Source organism: Moschus berezovskii, chromosome 22 (assembly GCF_049115385.1).
Source record: "Moschus berezovskii isolate FMDL1 chromosome 22, NW_MosBer_1.0, whole genome shotgun sequence".
Taxonomy (NCBI): Eukaryota; Metazoa; Chordata; class Mammalia; order Artiodactyla; family Moschidae; genus Moschus; species Moschus berezovskii.
Genome location: NC_142481.1, coordinates 7,842,824 through 7,863,068, shown reverse-complemented (window position 1 = coordinate 7,863,068; position 20,245 = coordinate 7,842,824). Strand labels below are relative to the sequence as shown.

At 48.5% G+C, this 20,245-nt stretch overlaps 1 protein-coding gene across 1 annotated transcript; it reads right to left on the bottom strand.

Moving 5' to 3' along the window:
• Positions 1–7,493: 7,493 nt before the first annotated feature.
• On the bottom strand, positions 7,494–20,181 carry NOSIP (nitric oxide synthase interacting protein). Its single transcript, XM_055411590.2, has 9 exons — positions 20,058–20,181; positions 10,762–10,934; positions 10,083–10,188; positions 9,158–9,239; positions 8,566–8,728; positions 8,355–8,473; positions 7,979–8,166; positions 7,765–7,873; positions 7,494–7,600 (listed from the first exon to the last, which is right to left on the bottom strand). Exons 2-9 carry the CDS (start codon positions 10,829–10,831, stop codon positions 7,529–7,531), a joined length of 909 nt encoding a protein of 302 aa, XP_055267565.2. The 5' UTR covers positions 10,832–10,934; positions 20,058–20,181; the 3' UTR covers positions 7,494–7,528.
• Positions 20,182–20,245: the final 64 nt, after the last annotated feature.

Below are 20,245 nucleotides of genomic sequence, written 5' to 3'. Positions count from 1 at the left end.
AAGTCAACCTGTCCACTGAGGATCAGCACACAGGCTTTACTCAAATGCCTTAAGCTGTGGGAAATTTCAGATACCAGCTAGTGCTTCTGGACAATTTTTTCTTTTCAGGACAAGTGGAGGCATTTCCCACCCAGACAGAAAAAACCTCCGAAGTGGTGAAAACCCTCCTTAAAGAAATTATTCCCCAATTAAGATTACCTTACAGCCTTCAACTTTCCTGGGCTCCAAAATCATTGCTGATGTTGACTGCAGCCATGAAATTAAAAGACGCTTGCACTTTGGAAAAAAAAAAAACCGTGACAAACCTAGACAGTATATTAAAAATCAAAGACATCACTTTGCCGATAAAAGTTCATATCGTCAAAGCTATGGTTTTTCCAGTAGTCATGTACCAATGTGAGAGAATATAAAGAAGGCTGAGAGCTGAAGAACTGATGCTTTCGAACTGTGGTGCTGGAGAAGCCTCTTGAGAGTCCCTTGGACTGCAAGGAAATTAAACCAGCCCATCCTAAAGGAAATCAGTCCTGAATATTCATTGGAAGAACTGATGCTGAAGCTGAAGCTCCAATACGTTGGTCACCTGATGCTAACAGCTGACTCCCTGGAAAAGATCCTGATGCTGGGAAAGCCTGAAGGCAAAAGGAGAAGAGGGTGGCAGAGGATGAAATGGTTAGATAGCATCACTGATTCAACGGATGTGATTTTGAGCAAATTCTGGGAGATAGTGAAGAACAGGGAACTCTGGATGCTGCAGTCCATGGGGTGGCAAAAAGTTGGACATGACTTAGCAACTGAACAACTTCCTTCAAAGGGAAAATGTGCTTGCTTTTGTCTCCAGTGTAACCAAACAGATATCTAAAGGATTGCAAATTAATTGGAAAGTATATTCGTCCTGGAGATTACGATTAACAGGAAAAACTGAGAAAATGAATCCTATGTTAAAGAAGAGCATTAGTAAAATATGTCATGAGACTAATTTAACTTTGTGTTAGGCCTCGACAGTAATTGTTTTGTCTTACCCAGAGTTTATAATTGTTATCTGTGGGAACGTTGGAATTTTTTAATCCGTGTGGCTCAAAGCTTTTAATTATGACATACTGCCCCCTAGTGGCGGAAGGTGGAGACTTTGTTTGGGAAATTCAATTCAGTTCAGTTGCTCAGTCGTGTCCGACCCTTTGCCACCCCATGGACTACAGCAGCCAAGCTTACCTGTCCATCACCAACTCCCGGAGCTTGCTCAACCTCATGTCCATGGAGTCTGTGATGCCATCCAACCATCTCATCCTCTGTCGTCCCCTTCTCCTGCCTTCAATCTTTCCCAGCATCTGGGTCTTTTCTAATGAGTCAGCTCTTTGCATCAGGTGGCCCAAGTATTGAAACTTCAGCATCAGTCCTTCCGATGAATATTCAGGACTGATTTCCTTTAGGATGGACTGGTTGCATCTCCTTGCAGTCCAAGGGACTCTCAAGAGTCTTCTCCAACACCACAGTTCAAAAGCATCAATTCTTTGGCCCTCAGCTTTCTTTATGGTCCAACTCTCACATCCATACATGACTACTGGAAAAATCGTAGGTTTGACTAGATGGATCTTTGTCAGCAAAGTAATGTCTCTGCTTTTTAATATGCTGTCTAGGTTGGTCATAGTTTTTCTTCCAAGGAGCAAGTGTCTTTTAATTTCATGGCTACAGTCACCATCTGCAGTGATTTTGAAGCCCAAAGAAATAAAGTCTGTCACTGTTTCCATTGTTTCCCCATCTATTTGCCACAAAGTGATGGGTCAGATGCCATGATCGTAGTTTTTTGAATGTTGAGTTTTAAGTCAGATTTTTCACTCTTCTTTCACTTTCATCAAGAAGCTCTTTAGCTCCTCTTCACTTTCGACCATAAGGGTGGTGTCATCTGCATATTTCAGGTTATTGATACTTCTCCCATATAGGAAGGAGTAGGGCAGATTTGTAGCTTTTTGAGAGCTGCATGGCTACTTGATGCAGAGAAGAGCCAACTCATCGGAAAAGACCCTGATGCTGGGAAAGATTGAGGGCAGGAGGAGAAGGGGGTGACAGAGGATGAGATGGTTGGATGGCATCACCAGCTCAAAGGACATGAGTTTGAGCCTGCTCCAGGAGACAGTGAAGGGCAGGGAAGCGTGGCGTGCTGCAGTTCATGGGGTCACAGAGTCGGACACAGCTGAGCGATTGAACAACGCTGTTTGAAAACTGTTTTTTGTAATCAAAACAATAGACAGCAACAAATTTGTAGGGAACAAATTATGATTAAAAGCAGCCCAGGGACTTCCCTGGTGGTCCAGCTGTTGAGATGCCACATTCCCAAGGCAGGTGGCTTTAATTCCTTCCTCCCTTCAGACCCTCAGTTCAGTCGCTCAGTCATGTCTGACTCTGCAGCCCCATGGACTGCAGCACTCCAGGCCTCCCTGTCTATCACCAACCCCCAGAGTTTACTCAAACTCATGTCCATTGAGTCTGTGATGCCATCTCATCCTCTGTCATCCCCTTCTCCTGCCTTCAATCTTTCCCAGCATCTGGGTCTTTTCAAATGAGTCAGTTCTTCGCATGAGGTGGCCAAAGTATTGGAGTTTCAGCTTTAGCATCAGTCCTTCCAGTGAACACCCAGGACTGATCTCCTTTAGAATGGACTGGTTGGATCTCCTTGCAGTCTAAGGGACTCTCAAGAGTCTTCTCCAACATCACAGTTCAAAAGCATCAATTCTTCTGCCCTCAGCTTTCTTTATAGTCCAACTCTCACATCCATACATGACTGCTGGAAAAATCATAGGTTTGACTAGATGGACCTTTGTCAGCAAAGTAACGTCTCTGTTTTTTAATATGCTGTCTAGGTTGGTCATAACTTTTCTTCCAAGGAACAAACGTCTTTTAATTTCATGGCTGCAATCAGCATCTGCAGTAATTTTGGAGCCCAGAAATAAAATCTGTCACTCTTTCCATTGTTTCCCCATTTATTTGCCATGAAGTGATGGGACCAGATGCCATGATCATAGTTTTCTGAATGTTGAGTTTTAAGCCAGATTTCTCACTCTCCTCTTTCACTTTCATCAAGAGGCTCTTTAGTTCCTTGCTTTCTGCCATAAAGGTGGTGTCATCTGCATATCTGAGGTTATTGATATTTCTCCTGGCAATCTTGATTCCAGCTTGTGCTTCCTCCAGCCCAGCATTCCTCATGATGTACTCTGCATATAAGTTAAATAAGCAGGGGGACAATATACAGCCTTGACATACTCCCTTCCCTATTTGGAACCAATCTGTTGTTCCTGACCTGCATACAGATTTCTCAAGAGGCAGGTCACGTGGTCTGGTATTCCTATCTCTTGAAGAATTTTCCACAGTCTGTTGTGATCCACACAGTCAAAGGAGAAGGCAATGGCATCCCACTCCAGTACCCTTGCCTGGAAAATCCCATGGATGGAGGAGCCTGGTGGGCTGCAGTCCATGGGGTCGCACAGAGTCGGACACGACTAAAGCGACTTAGCAGCAGCAGCAGCAACACAGTCAAAGGCTTTAGCGTAGTCAATAAAGCAGAAGTAGATGTTTTTCTGGTATTCTCTTGCTTTTCGATGATCCAGTGGATGTTGGCAATTTGATATCTGCTTCCTCTGCCTTTTCCAAATCCAGCTTGAACACCTGCAAGTTCACGGTTCACATACTGTTGAAGCCTGGCTTGGAGAATTTTGAATATTACTTTACTAGCGTGTGAGATGAGTGCAATTGTGTGGTAGTTTGAGCATTCTTTGGCATTGCCTTTCTTTGGGATGGGAATGAAAACTGACCTTTCCTAGTCCTGTGGCCACTGCCGAGTTTTCCAAATTTGCTGACCCATTGAGTGCAGCACTTTCACAGCATCATCTTTCAGGATTTGAAATAGCTTAACTGGAATTTCATTACCTCCACTAGCTTTGTTCATAGTGATGATTCCTAGAGCCCACTTGACTTCATATTCCAGGATGTCTAGCTCTAGGTGAGTGATCACACCATTGTGATTATCTGGGTTGTGAAGATCTTTTCTGTATAATTCTTCTGTGTATTCTTGCCACCTCTTCTTAATATCTTCTGCTTCTGCTAGATCCATACCATTTCTGTCCTTTATTATGCCCATCTTTGCATGAAATGTTCCCTTGGTATCTCTAATTTTCTTGAAGAGATTTCTAGTCTCCCACTCTATTTTCCTCTATTTCTTTGCATTGATCACTGAGGAAGGCTTATCGCTCCTTGCTATTCTTTGGAGCCCTGCATTCAAATGGGTATATCTTTCCTTTTATCCTTTGCCTTTGGTTTCTCGTCACAGCTATTTGAAAGGCCTCCTCAGATAACCATTTTGCCTTTTTGCCTTTCTTTTTCTTGGGGATGGTCTTGATCCCTGCCTCCTGTACAATGTCACAAACTTCAGTCCACAGTTCTTCAGGCACTCCATCAGATCTAATCCCTTGAATCTATTTGTCACTTCCACTGTATAATCATAAGGGATTTGATTTAGGTCATCCCTGAATGGTCCAGTGGTTTTCCCTACTTTCTTCAATTTAAGCCTGAATTTGGCAATAAGGAGTTCATGATCTGAGCCAGTCAGCCCCCAGTCTTGTTTTTGCTGACTGTATAGTGCTTCTCTATCTTTGGCTGCAAAGAATATAATCAATCTGATATTGGTGTTGGCCATCTGGTGATGTCCATGTATAGAGTGTTCTCTTGTGTTGTTGGAAGATGGTGTTTGCTATGACCAGTGCATTCTCTTGGCAAAACTCTATTAGCCTTTTCCCTGCTTCATTCTGTACTCCAAGGCCAAATTTGCCTGTTAGTCCAGGTATTTCTTGAATTCCTATTTTTGCATTCCAGTCCCCTATAATGAAAAGGGCATCTTTTTTGGGTGTTAGTTCTAGAAAGTCTTGTAGGTCTTCATAGAACCGTTCAACTTCCCTCCTCCCTTCAGCCCCTGGTAATCACTAATTTATTATCTGTCTTTATGGATTTGCCTATTCTGGACATTTTATGTAACAGAGGTCACACAGTATGTGTGATCTTCCATCTTTTTACTTTGTATAATGCTTTCAAGTCTTATCCACGCTGTAGTATGGATCAGAACCTCATTCCTTGTCTGAGTAATATTTCATTGCATGGATCCAGCCCATTTTGTTTAGCCACTCGTCAGCTGATGGACATTCGGGCTGTTTCTACTTTGGGGCTATTAGAGGATTAGTGCTGCTAGAATCATTCATGTCGAAGTTTCTTCATGAACATTATGTTTTCAATTTTCTTGGGTCTATGCGTAAGAGTGGAATTGCTATGCTCATTTTTAAAGGGATATGAAAATCTACTCTCACGATATCCCCTTTCTTTTGCATTTCAAAATTTTGATTCAGATAAAGTCCACTCATTTTGCTGTATAGGTCTATGAGTTTTGATAAATCAGTCATCCAACCACCACAATTAAGATATTGAATAGATCCATCATGCCTCCCCAAATTCTTATTATGCCCGCCTTGCAGTCAATCCCTCCTGCTCCCCTAGACACCAACAATTTGCTCCCTGTCTATAGAGTTTTCCCTTTCTAGAAAAGTCTCCCCATTAAAAAGTCTCAACCAGTAATTATAATTGTCCTAAAATGCTAGCTGATGCTGAAAGTCAAGATAAACTACCCCCCACCCCATGCCCATTCTTGCTCTAAACTGTGGACCGGCATCTAGAGAACCTCTGCTGAGAAAAGACAGAATTTGTCTCCACTTCCCGTCCCTCCCTTCAGCTTCTGCTGTGGTCTGACTCTTGCTTCCTCTGTTACATTTGAAATCTTAAAGAAAACCTATTTCTTAGAGCTGAAACCTTGACTTGCACCCTACCCCTCCCAGGAAAGGGTATCTCAAAGGGCCTGTGAATTAAGGAGTGAGATTTAGGCTCCTTGTGGAAATCTGGGATTTCTAAGTTGCATCTTTAAGTCTTTATTTGGGGTGGTCGGTGGCCTGTACCATACATAAACAGGATTGGAGTCCTTGGGTGGGTGTGGTCCCGAGAGAAAAGACTCTGGGGGGTTAAAAGCTCTTAGGAAGGACAGGGATTGGGGGTGTTTAGGGCAGGCTGATGTCTTATCATTCTGGGTATAAAGGGTTGGGGGTGTGTGGAGAGTTGTGTGGGTGGCAGTGTATAAAGTCTGAGGGAGGAGGAAGCATAAAATGATAGGGGGAAGGGCAGGACTGAACGAGGGGATCCAGAGGTGGCTGATCTCTGGGGGAACCTGGGTTCAGCTATGGCCTTGAGCAGTGTGACTTTGGGCAAGCTTTCTCACCCTAGTGAGCTATTCTGCAAAATGGGTACAAGCATTCTTCTCCCTAGATTGTGGCCAGGACTCACACACTGTGTAGACTGACAGGCCCAGAGGGCAAGGGTGCCTTGAGTGTCAGCAGCACCTTAGCTAGTGTCTGGAGACTGGGATCCCAAGAGCAGGGCATGAAGGTTCTAGAAATGTCTAAGGGAGGAAATGCAGGGCTTTGGGGGCTCCCCCGGGTGCAAGCAAGGATGACCCACCCTCCTACTAATAACTTTTCCCTGCAGCCAGAGGCACCCACTGGTCCTACACCAGGCATGCGCTTGTCCAGCACTCAAGGACACTTATGAATCTCGTCTGGGCTTTAGATGACAAGACCGTTTTCCAAAATGAAAGGGCAGAGACTGTTTAATGAATGGAGCAGTGTGTGCATAGAAATCTCTTCGGTTGAAAAAACTCCTGTGAGAAAGGCCTGGCAGAGGAAGACCTGGAAGGACAGAACCTGGGGATCGCTCTAAGAGGCAGGACTTCCAGTCTTTATCTTTACACTCTCTGCCATGTTTTGCAGCTTTTAGCTCTGGCTCTCCACACTGCACAGAGTCTGTTTTTCTGACTCAACGGTTATTAAAAACATAGCTTGAAAGGACCCCCCTGCCCTCGCAGTCGAGTCCGAGCTCCAGGCAGGTCCACCAGACCTGGTTGCTCTGACCTCCTCCCACTCGTCACACCCACGGAGTACACTGCTGCCTCCGGGCTTTTGCGCTTGCGGTTTCCTCTTCCTCTCCACCCTCCAGCCTTCAGGTGGCGAGGGAGGGGGTGTTCCTCACAGCCTTCTCCAGACTGGGTGCCGAACTTTCTCTCTCACAGACACAGCACTTCATTTCCTTTGGGTGTCTTATTACACTTTGCAATGGGAGACACGTGCCGCTGAAGCTCATAGGCTTCAAATTTGGTTTAACTCCAAAGGAACGCGCGGGGATTTTCATTTAGCCCGTTAACATGGCGCCCTCCAGTGGTCGCTGCTCACATTCCGACTTGTGGCCACTCAACCCATTTACAGCTGTGCGTTTGCATTCCATTCAGACTTCACACTTAACGTGAGACCACACCAAACATTCCTAGCTCATGCTTTCGAAGCACAGTAATTCCGGAGCGCACGCCATGCCCGGGCTCCTGGGCTCCAGTGCGGTGAATGAAGGCGCCACATGACCAGTCGCGTCCAAGCCCCGTTTATTTGGTTTCCCGCGCTCAGGCCTGCATCACCGGCCGGGACTTCTCCGCCTGCAGCTTCACTCCGGAGCCCGCGAAGCCGGTGCCGCCCTGTAGGAGGAGAGGGTGCCATGGAGGTTCCCTAGCCGCGGAGGTAAGGCAGGGCCCCTGCCCCTGGCTTGGTGGGGGCGGGGCTAAAACAAAGGGGCGGGGCCTCTGGAAGGAGGGCGGGATTACCGGAAGGCCAGAGGGCGGGGAGGAGGGGCGATACTCACGCGCTGCAGCACGATGATGTCGCGGTCCGTGAGTTTCTCCCCGGTCACCGGGTCCACCATGTCCTTGCGAATCAGCTTCTCCACGCACTCCAGGGTGACTACGGCCCCACTGCGGTGAGGGTGACGGTGGAGGGGTGAGGATCAGGGGCCCCGCCCCAGACAGGGGGCCACACCCGCTCCCGCAGGTCCCCAGGCTGTCCCCTTGGTGACTCACGAGGGCCGCAGCACGGCGCACGGCGTGGCGTTGCTCAGGCTGTCGCGGGTCACGGCGCACACGTAGCGCTCGCTGCGCGTGATGAGCCCCACGCGGTCCACGGAGCTGTCCAGCGGCGTGAAGTGCACCGGTGTCAAGTCGGACATGCGCAGCGGCTTCCCGGACATGGGGCAGGTCACGATGCGCGACTGGCGGGTAGGGGTGGGGGAGGGAAGCAGGGTCAGCAGGCGGGGCTGGAGCCAGGTGGTGGGAGAATGGGAAGGAGGCCTTCAGGACCCCGGTTTGGGCAGGGGTGGGGAGCAGGTGAGGGGGTGAACCTGGCTGGCCCTCTCTAGCTAAGAGGGCGCACAGGTGCGTGCTGGGGTAGGGGGCTCACCGGCTTCTCCAGCTTCGTGGCCTTCGCCTCGGGGGTCAGCGATGGGATCCAGAAGCTGGGCAGCGCTTTTTCCCTGTCCTTGCCTGCGAGGCCCGCACTGGACCCGGGTTGGGCATCGTCTGTGGGTGGGGGGGAGGGGCTGGGATGCCGCACCCACGGAAGCACCTGTGGGACCCCCCCACCCACCTACAGGCTTATCTCTCTCTCTCACCTGGGCCGTTCCCTGCCGAGGCAGCCTTGGGCGTGAAGGGGTTGAGGGGTCGGCTCACGATGGCCGCCTCCTTCTCCAGGAAGCCCCGCACGTGGTCCTGTGCCGCCGCCCGCTGCAGTTCCTTCTGCTCCTCTCGCCGGGCGCCCCGCTGCTTCTCGTAGGCCTGCGGGCAGCCAGGGCCAGGGAGCAGTGAGCCCGGCACCCTCCTGTGGGCTGTGGGTTTGGGGCACCCTAGGTGGGGGCGGGGTGGCTCTCTGAATTTAAAGGAGGGTAAACCAGGACCCATGCAGGGGACACTCCGGGCAGAGGCTCTGTTTGGTGCAGGCTGGTGGCCACACAGTCATCTGCCCTGTGTCTCTGCTGCCTTGGCTGGTTCCTCCTACCAACCATAGGACACCTGAACCATTTCCTGTTTAGCTGGTTTGGGACTCGATGGCTTCTCTGTCCCTTGGCAGGAGAGTGGTCAACAGCTTGGCTGGAGACAGACTGCCAGAGCTCAAACCCTGCTTCTGTCACAGATGAGCTCTGTGGCCTCTGGAAAGTGCTGTGACATCTCCTGGCCTCAATTTCTTCACCCATAAAATGGGCTCACCTTCATCTGCCGGGCAATTTCCTTCTTCTGGTGCAAAATGTACTCTAGGATTGCTTCCCGCTCATACAGGTAGCCATCTGGGCTGCAAGGAGAGGAGAAGATGAGAAAGCATGGCCAGCAGTTAACAGCCACCCGCCAAACATCAGCTCCCTGTCCTGGAGACCCCCTAAGCATCTTCCAGGCAGCAGCTCACTCAGGGCTCTGCTTAGCTCTCTGAGGTAACTGTGCCGTTTTAACTCTCCTGGCTTTGTAATGTGCTCCAACATGCAGGGGAAAATCTTGTGCCATAAAGGGTTAGCTCAGGAGGCCAAGGTTGTCCACACCCTGCATATTCCAACCAAAGGACTGGCCTGTGCCTGGCTCCTGGGAGGGTACTCCTAAGCCCTTGGAATGTCCTGCATGGTAGGGGTTTGCCTGGCTTATGTGGGCATCAGCTGGATCTCTGAAGTCAAGTGAGGGAAGTGAAGTTGCTCAGTCTCTGATTCTTTGTGACCCCATGGACTGTAGCCTACCAGGCTCATCTGTCCATGGAATTTTCCAGGCAAAGGTACTGGAGTGGGTTGCCATTTCCTTCTCCAGGGGATCTTCCCAACCCAGGGATCGAACCTGGGTTTCCCACTTTGCAGGCAGATGCTTTACCATCTGAGCCACCAGGGAAGCCTCTGCAGTGAAGAGGCAGATAACAGGAAGCACTCCACGAACTGTTATTACAGGCTGGCAGTGTTCCAGGAGCCCTACCCTCTATTATGAACGTATTCTCTTCCACACCCCGCGAAGTACACTAGGCTCGTGCCCAGGTCTCAGAGGGGAACACTGAGGCTCTGGGAGGGCAGGTGGCTTGTCCAGGGCGCCCTGGCTGTACAGCCCCTCCAGCGGCTCCCTCGCCCTGTGCCCCCCGACCAGCCCACCCACGTGCCCAGCTCACGTGACGACAGGGTCGTGGCAGGGCTGCAGTGAGAGGCAGCAGCAGTCGAAGTCCTTGACAGCATCCCGGCTCAGTCGGATGTTCTGCGTGCCGTAGCCTGAGGCCGCTGGGGATAGGAACACACAGAGGGATGGAGAGACAGGGGACATGCCCCTGTGCAAACCCGCAGAGAAAGGCACAGCGAGGACACAGTGGAGGTGGGTCACTTGTGCAGTCAGGAGCTTGTGCCTGGGGTCTGTGTGTTGGGGGCGGGGCACACCCACAGGAGGTGTTCATTCCCAGAGGGTCAGTGACAGACAGGCTCTGAGGCAGCCCGAGGGCCAGCTGGGGGAAGAAGCTCATGGCTGACTCCCCCCGGGCCTTCTGGCTCTGGGACCAAGCTCAAGTGCCTGCACTTCTCTGGGCCTCAGTTTCCCCATCTGGAATACAGGCTGACAACACTTCCTCTGTGGGTGTTTAGGAGGCTTAGATGAATTCAAGCAAGAAGGCTCTTAATGTACAAGGCAAGGAAAAGGTGGTTGGCTTGTGTGGGCTGTTATGTTTTTGGTTATGACCGTCAGTCACATGAGCTGTGTTAACACGGTCAGGAGAAAGACACACATAGCAAGCTCAACCAGAGGGCCAAAGTGAGCGACCTGGGCATTTTGGGGTCCATCTGCCCCCCTCGCAGACCCAGTACCTGTGTCCTTCTTTTTCTCATGGTAGGTGTAGACGGCCCCGGCTGTGCAGTTCTTGCCGTGCCGCGTCATCCCAGTGGGGAGGAAGGGGTAGCTGCAAGGCGGTGGTGACCGGAGGGAGCTCACGCAGAGAGAACTGGACCTTTATGGTCCCTGATCTGACCTGATGGGGAAGCTGGGAGTGGGACAAGGGAAGACAGTTTTGCATTTATTAGATGGTTAAGAAAAGCCTCTATCCTCAAAAAAAAGCACTCCATCCTGAAAAAGACCTGAAGTTTGCTTCTGGAAGTGGTGTTGGAAGTGGCACAAGTTGCGAGTTATCCTGAGGTGGTGGAAGGAGGGTTACGTGCAATCTGATGGTAAGTTCTGGCATCCGAGGCGATGGGTGGGGCAAGAACACGCGTGGGAGACCGAAGCGCCCAGCAGATGCTCTGGGTTCTCGAGCGTGTGTGGATGCTACACGCCCATTTCAACTGAGCGCGCCTGGATTCGCTTAGCTGCAATGTGCCTGTTGCTCAAAATTGTTCCCTCACGTGTCATTCACCCCGGAATAAATTCCAAGTTTTCAAAAACAGCAAGTGTTAGAGGGAGAACTGACTGCACATGGAATTCTCATAAATCAACAAGAAAAACCCAGCTACCCTGACAGGAAAACAAGCAAAGGGTGAGAACAGGCAATTTACAGAAGCGGCTCAAAGACTGACAGGTGGATGCCTCAAGCTCTCCTTCCAGGAAAACCACGATGAGACATCACTTTACTCCTCTCTCCAAGGTAGTGGGCGGCACTGTGAGCACTTGCTAAGACCAGGGTGAGGGTTGGTGATAGGAACCCCCGCAGGTGGTGCTGGGGGAGCATGGGCTGGTGGGACTTCCACAAAGTGAGTGGAGGCGATTCTGCACTTGTGTGTGTGTGCCCCAGAGACGACACCCACCAGGGAGCTCGTACGAGGATGTTCACAGTGATGTCGTTTATCCTGGAGGGGAGCTGAAGGCAACTGAATATCCTGCCCTGGTGGGATGGATGGTGACTGCCCACCAAGGAGACCACCCAGCAGTCAGATGCAACTGACTGGGTGTGTACAGAGCATCATGGGTGGATCTTAAAACCATGACGCTGGGTGAGAAAGAAAGAAAACAACCTACACATGCACAAAACAATACATTTAAACACCTGCAAACAAAAGGATCATGCATATCATAATGGCTGCCAGTGTAAGGGAGGGACTGACTAGGGGATGGATGCATGCATGCTCAGTCGCTTCAGTCCTGTCCCACTCTTTGAGATCCCATGGACTGCAGCCCACCAGGCTCCTCTGTCAGTGGGATTCTCCAAGCCAGAATATAGGAGTGGGCTGCCGTGCCCTCCTCCAGGGGATCTTCCCAACCCAGGGATTGAACCCACATCTACATCTCCCACATTGGTAGGCAGGGTCTTTACCGGCTAGTGGAAGACTAGGGGGATTACAAGAGTAATCCCCTTTTAACAAGAGTAAATCAATCAAAGCTCTATACAGTTAGCAAAAACAAGACCAGGAGCTGACTGTGGCTCAGATCATGAATTCCTTATTGCCAAATTCAGACTTAAATTGAAGAAAGTAGGAAAAACCACTAGACCATTCAGATATGACCTAAATCGAATCCCTTATGATTATACAGTGGAAGTGAGAAATAGATTCAAGGGAGTAGATCTGACAGATAAGAGTGCCTGGTGAACTATGGAGGGAGGTTTGTGACATTGTACAGGAGATAGAAGACATCCCCATGGAAAAGAAATGCAAAAAAGCAAAATGGCTGTCTGAGGAGGCCTTACAAATAGCTGTGAAAAGAAGAGAACCGAAAGGCAAAGGAGAAAAGGAAAGATATAAGCATCTGAATGCAGAGTTCCAAAGAATAGCAAGGAGAGATAAGAAAGCCTTCCTCAGTGATCAATGCAAAGAAATAGAGGAAAACAACAGAACAGGAAAGACAAGAGATCTCTTCAAGAAAATTAGAGATTCCAAGGGAACATTTCATGCAAAGATGGGTTCAATAAAGGACGGAAATGGTATGAACCTAACAGAAGCAGAAGATATTAAGAAGAGGTGGCAAGAATATACAGAAGAACTGTACACAAAAGATCTTCATGACCAAGATAATCACGATGGTGTGATCACTCACCTAGAGCCAGACATCCTGGAATGTGAGGTCAAGTGGGCTCTAGGAATTATCACTACGAACAAAGCTAGTGGAGGTGATGGAATTCCAGTTGAGCTATTTCAAATCCTGAAAAATAAGGCTGTGAAAGTGCTGCACTCAATATGCCAGCAAATTTGGAAAACTCAGCAATGGCCACAGGACTGAAAAAGGTCAGTCTTCATTCCAATCCCAAAGAAAGGCAATGCCAAAGAATGCTCAAACTACCGCACAATCGCACTCATCTCACACGCTAGTAAAGTCATGCTCAAAATTCTCCAAGCCAGGCTTCAGCAATATGTGAATCGTGAACTTCCAGATGTTCAAGCTGGTTTTAGAAAAGGCAGAGGAACCAGAGATCAAATTGCCAACATCCGCTGGATCATGGGAAAAGCAAGAGAGTTCCAGAAAAACATCTATTTCTGCTTCACTGACTATGCCAAAGCCTTTGATTGTGTGGATCACAACAAACTGTGGAAAATTCTGAAAGAGATGGGAATACCAGACCACGTGACCTGACTCTTGAGAAACCTGTATGCAGGTCAGGAAGCAACAGTTAGAACTGGACATGGAACAACAGACTGGTTCCAAATAGGAAAAGGAGTACGTCAAGGTTGTATATTGTCACCCTGCTTATTTAACTTATATGCAGAGTACATCATGAGGAACGCTGGGCTGGAAGAAGCACAAGCTGGAATCAAGATTGCCGGGAGAAATATCAATAACCTCAGATATGCAAATGACACCACCCTTATGGCAGAAAGTGAAGAGGAACTAAAAAGCCTCTTGATGAAAAGTGAAAGAGGAGAGTGAAAAAGTTGGCTTAAAGCTCAACATTCAGAAAACTAAGATCATGGCTTCTGGTCCCATCACTTCATGGGAAATAGATGGGGAAACAGTGGCAGACTTTATTTTTGGGGGCTCCAAAATCACTGCAGATGCTGATTGCAGCCATGAAATTAAAAGACGTTTGTTCCTTGGAAGGAAAGTTATGACCAACCTAGATAGCATATTAAAAAGCAGAGACATTACTTTGCCAACCAAGGTCCATCTAGTCAAGGCTATGGTTTTTCCAGTGGTCATGTATGGATGTGAGAGTTGGACTGTGAAAAAAGTTGATCACCGAAGAATTGATACTTTTGAACTGTGGTGTTGGAGAAGACTCTTGAGAGTCCCTTGGACTGCAAGGAGATCCAACCAGTCCATTCTAAAGGAGATCAGTCCTGGGTGTTCACTGGAAGGACTGATGCTAAAGCTGAAACTCCAATACTTTGGCCACCTCATGCGCAGAGCTGACTCACTGGAAAAGACTCTGATGCTGGGAGGGATTGGGGGCAGGAGGAGAAGGGGACGACAGAGAATGAGATGGCTGGATGGCATCACCGACTCGATGGAGGTGAGTTTGAGTGAACTCTGGGAGTTGGTGGTAGACCGGGAGGCCTGGCGTGCTGTGATTCATGCGGTCACAAAGAGTCGGATACGAATGAGCGACTGAATTGAATTAACTGAATCAATCGAACAAGCTGAGGGTTGATGGGATCAATGGAATAAGACCTTCTGCCTGGCCTTGGCCCTCTCCTTGCTGTGACTCTGGACGGGTAATTCCCTTTCAGAGCCCTCTGGTAAGAGGTGCGAAGAACCATGGGCTGTTCCTGATGTTAACTGGATGGCTATGTGGACTAAATGAGGTCATACACTGAATCTGGCATATGAAATGTTTGGGAAATTATTCTCTCCAGTTCTCTGGCTACAAGGAGGATCCAGAAGGCAGGGGTCGGGGCACCACCGGGGGCTCCCAAAATACAAAAAAGCAAATTCATCTTTATTTCCCTGGTTTGTGATCCTTTCAGAAACTTGCCTTTCTCTTTCAAAACATAGACCTCTCCTGGAACTTATGGACCTTGCACGCCCCCTACTGGCGTCTTCCTCCCAGTAGGTACATTTACAGAGAATAGATGCACAGACCCGTAAGGATGCAGTTGATGTGTTTTGACAGATGCATACACCCTCCTAACTACCGCCCCAATCGCGATGTGGAACATTCCTGTCACTCCAGCTGCAGCCACTGTGCTGCATGCAGAAGCTGACCTTGGTGAAACACCCCAACTGGACCCATGGCCCCTCCTCCGGCTTCCCCTCACCCCCCAGCTTTGGAGCAGGTGTCCAGCACCTGCTGCCTCCCCAGCTCACCTGCCACCCCCCTCCTCTGCCCTGGCCCCCTGGCTTCCGCCCCCATCCCCCCACCCGTCACCACTCATGAAGGTCGAGTTCACCTCCGCAGGGACAAATTCCCCACTCTATTCTTAGTTGTCAACTGCCTTGACCCTCCGTGGTATTTGGCACTGGGCTGCTTGTCTTGTGGCCAAGCTCTTTGGCTTTGTGGACTGGGACATTTTCTCTCTGAGAAGAGAGGAACCGCTAGAGAGGGATCATTACTTCTTTGGGCTGTCACAGGAATAAGCACAAGAGACACTGCTTGACCCCTGACCTCCAGGCCGAATCCCCGTGGCCTCATCTCATCAATCATCCAACTTCAGCCACCCTCTGAGGTCTGTTCCATCGGCATCTCCACTTTGGAGAGAGGCAAACAGAGGCAGAGAAGTGAAGCCATTTGCCTAGGCCAGTGGTTCTCAAATTAAGGTCTGCCGAGACCCCAGGGGTCCCTAAGATACTTTCAGGGGGTCCACAGAACAATTTCCGTAACACTAATATGTGCTTGCCTCTGTTCCTCTCATTCCCTAATCAGTGTCCGATGGAGTGTTCCTGAGGCTGTGTGACTTGTGTTTGTGCAACCCTGGCTTTAAAAAATATCTGGTATACAGAGTGAAAGAAGCCAGGTACAAAAGGCCCTATTGTTGATTCCGTTTATATGAAAGGTCCAGAATGCGCAGATCCATAGAAACGGAAAGGAGACTGGTGGCTGCCATCAGCTGGGAAAAGGGAGGATGGGAATGGGGAGCGGCTGCTAAGGGGGATGGGGTTTCTTTCTGCAGTGATGAAAATGTCCTGAAAACAGAAAGTGGAGATGGTTACAAAAATAGTGATTATATGGAAAGCCAGACTTGTATACTTTAAATAGATGAGTGTTTTGTTATATGAATATTTCAATAAAGACCCTTTCATGTCTGTTTTCATCTTCTAAGGCAAATCTTTTCTTTTTCCTTTGGCTGCACTTGTGGCTTGCAGGATCTTAGTTTCTGGACCAGAGATCGGACCCGGACCTTCAGCAGTGAAAGTGCAGAGTCCTAACCAGTGGACCACCAGGGAATTCCCCTGATGTGGCAAACTGTGATGGATTGAACTTCCACAAACAAAAGCTTTTTGGAGTCCTTGCTGATTTTTAAAATCCTGAGACCAAGAAGTTTGGGAACCACTGACTGAGGTGGGCAGGTTTATGGTCTCCTCAGATACGACAAGCTCAGAAAACAGAACTACTACCATCTGTTGTCACTAGCACTTCAGAGAGGACACATCCAAAGTAAGAGCAGCTATTATTTATCAACCTTCCCCTCTTACGGGGGAGAGACCAGGCCCATGGAGCCCCCCTGGCAACAGAGCTGTACTTGAACCCGGGCACCCGGTCTCCACAGCCGCCCCTCCTTAGTCACGTGACAGCTGGGAGTCCTCCCAGGGAGGTCACAATCCAAGAATAAAGGCTTATCCACTCCCATTCTCCTACGAAATCTTCAAAATCCACAGTCTAGTCCACTCTTTCAATATGTCTCTATTCAGAGAACAATTTTCACTGGAGGAACTTGTCCTACATTTAGATTTCATAAAATTTACAGGAGCAAATGTACAGTCACACGTCCTGGTTGCACCAGACATACTTAAAAGTTTTCCAGGGACTGAATCCAGTATTGGTGCTTGAATTTAAATTAATTAAAATGAAGTGATTAAAAAAAAATACAGTCCCTCGGGGCCATGAGACAAGTATCAAAGTGCGCCACAGCCTCTGGGGACTCGTGGCTACTGTGTTTAAAAAACGTGACCACAATACCATGGATGCATTAATAATTCCTTAACATCATCTACTATCCAGCTGGCATTCAAATCTCCCGTATTATCTCCCCAGGTCTTTTTCTGCAGTCAATTTGTTTGAATCCTCAATCTCCTGAGGTCAGAGATCCCTCTGAGAACTAACGGATGAGAAAACTAAGGAAGAACTAAAGGATGCTACAAGTCCCCTCCTGAGAAGAGCATGGGGTCACATGGATGCTGCTGGCTGTCCCAGGGGGGTGGAGGCCTGTGTTAAGGGAACCCAAAGGGCCAATTACATTCAAGGAACTCACAGACAGATATAGGAAGTATCGGAAGCAGGAAGGAGGGAGGTTCCCTAAAAGCAAAAGGGAACATCTGAGATTCTTCTATTAATAGTGACTTGTATTCATCTAAGAGGTTCGGTAAATCCAGCCGTGTTATATGCATTTTATGCATGTTAACTCCACTGAATCCCAGGGCTTCCCTGATAGCTCAGTTGGTTGAGAATCTGCCTGCAAAAAAAAAGAAAAAAGAATCTGCCTGCAATGCAGGAGACCCTGGTTTGATTCCTGTGTTAGGAAGATCCCTGGAGAAGGGATAGGCTACCCACTCCAGTATTCTTGGGCTTCCCTGGTGGCTCAGATGGTAAAGAATCCACCTGCAATGTGGGAGACCTGGGTTCGATTCCTGGGTTGGGAAGATCTCTTGGAGAAGGGAATGGCTACCCACTCCAGTATTCTAGCCTAGAGAATACAGTCCATGGGGTTGTAAAGAGTCGACCAAGTGACTTTCACTTTCCACCAAATCCCACAGCACAAATGGCTGCTACAAACAAGGAAACAGAGGCAGGGAGAAGGTACCCAGTGCAGCCAGGGGTTGATCCAGGCATCTGCATCTGTGGCCGAAGCCATTGTTGGTGCCTGCTGGCTGCAGGTGGCCCCAGGCTCTGTGCTGACTCAGTGTGGAATGGGGCAGCTCCTACAGGCCTGGCTCTGCTCCTGGAGATCCCCATGGGCCTGATCCTCCCTGTACCCCGCCCTGGAAATCCCATCCCCTTCCTTCTCCCAGGCCCCATCAGGAAGCCTGACAATGCCCTGATTTACCTCTATTACAGCCATCTCAGAATTTCCCCCTCCAGACTAGGAGCCCCCGAGAGGTGGGGCCTGGGCTGGACTCCAGACTGCCTGGCACCTGGGGGTGGGGGCTGGGCACAGAGATGGCATGATAGCATCAATTAACAACTTCCAACCATAGGGCCGGGTAGGTGTGTAATCAATGCAAGGAACCATCCGACCAGTCAAAACATCACAAAAGTACTATAGTAATAGAAATGACTGGACTTCCCTGGTGGTCCAGTGATGAGAAGACCTTGTGCTCGCAATGCCGGGGACCCAGGTTTGATCCCACATACCACAACGGAGATCAAAGATCCCATATGCCACAACTCAAACCCACCACAGCCAAATAAACAAATATATATTTAAAAAGAAAAAAAAACAGGATGGTGTGGAGGGGGAGACTGTTAGAAATTAAGAGGAATTTAAAAGACAAAACAATTATTTGAATTGATTCTGATTCAAACAACTGACATTCTTATTAGGGTTGTTTTTGTAAGCATTATGATAACAGTATGAAATTATGATATGATAATATGATAATAATATGATAATATGATTATAATAATAGTATTGTGGTCATGGAAGAAAATGTTCCTGTTTTTTTTGTGTGCCTGTATGCTTTTTAAGATTAAAAAAAATTGTTGAAAAATTTTTAAAAAGTTGAAGTATAGTTAGTTTAGTGTTGTGGAAATGTCTCTGCTTTTTACAGATGTATCCTAAAGTATTTAGGGGTGAAATGTCACGACAGACAGGCTTTGCCTTATATATTTAATTTAAAAAAATACCCAGCCAGTATGGCAAAAATATTAATAAACAGAAACTCTGGCCATACGAATTTTTATATTATGATCCCACTTTTATGTAAGTTGTATTAGGTAGGAAATTAGACATGAGCAAGGAGTGGAAGCCTGACTGAAAGGGATGCAAGCCATCTCTAAACTCTGAGACACACCCAGGAGAGTTCACAGCTATGCTACAAGTATAACCTCAGAGACTTTCCAACTCCTGCCCATGTATCCTATTCACACAGTGGATACAAAATGACCACAGGGGCCTCTCCAGATAACCTTACCCGCCGTTAGGCAGTTAGGAGCCTATTAAGACATAAACAACACAGCCTGCAGCTATACAGCTTATAATTATCATTTGGCCTTGAGCCTTTGCCCATTTCTATTCCCTTTCATTGACTGGTGGTGGGTACAAGCCCTACTTTGAACGGGGCAAAGCCAAAAGGAGGAGACTGGAAGTGTAAAGAGGGAAGCCAAGAGGGCTTCTACGGGATGAGGAGGACTCCTACAGGAGTGTTGGATTAATAAAAGATTATCTGCTTGAGCTGAAAGGAGCTCTAACTTGTCTGTTGTTCTACACCTTTTCGTCCGTTGCTCCAAATTTTTGTTGCCACGAGACAAGAACGGAGGAAGAGAAAGAAACTAACCTGACAGGTGGGACATTTTCATGATAAAATATTAAAGTAAAACTGCTTTAAGGATCCATCACGACCGCAGTTCACAACGAATCTGCAGCACCATCAAGGTGAGAACCTAAGACTGCTTAACCCCAAAGCTCCACAGAGGAAAACGTTAACCTACAGTAACTCCAAGAGGGAAGGGCCTGTCAAAAAGGTGCAAGGAGGCAGCGGCGGCGACTACACAACCCTTCCCCGCCCTCCCTATCACGCTCTGGGAAACTGAGGCCACGAAACGGTGGGGGGGGGGTTGCTTCTCATTCAGTATTACTCCTTAGACCCTAGGCGTCCCAGTCTCTTCCGTGCCCTGGGATCCGCAGCCCATTCGTCTGCACTGGACTTAATACTCTCGGGAGAACTGCCGGATGAAGGTTTGGCTACCTAAAGGGATTTCCAGCACCTCCAATTCGGCTTCAAACTTGAGGCACCTGGAGGGCTCTATTAATAACTGCCAGGAAGTCAGGCTTTCAAAATATTGTCCTAGTCTCCCTCGGGACCACAGGACTCGTGCCCACGGGAAGGCAATCGCACTAACACTATTCTTCTACCGCCTAGAACTCACCTTACAGACGACCCCTCCTTCCTCGGTGGCTACTTCAACAGTATCCCTACACCGGAAAGGAGCGCTGTTTTCCCTCTCCGCTCCGCCGCTTCCGCCCGGTGAAGAGACCGGAAGTAGTTCTGCCCCTAGTGGCGGAGACAGCTCTTCTGGCTTGGTAAATTCTCCCTTCTTTTTTTTCCCTCCCCCTG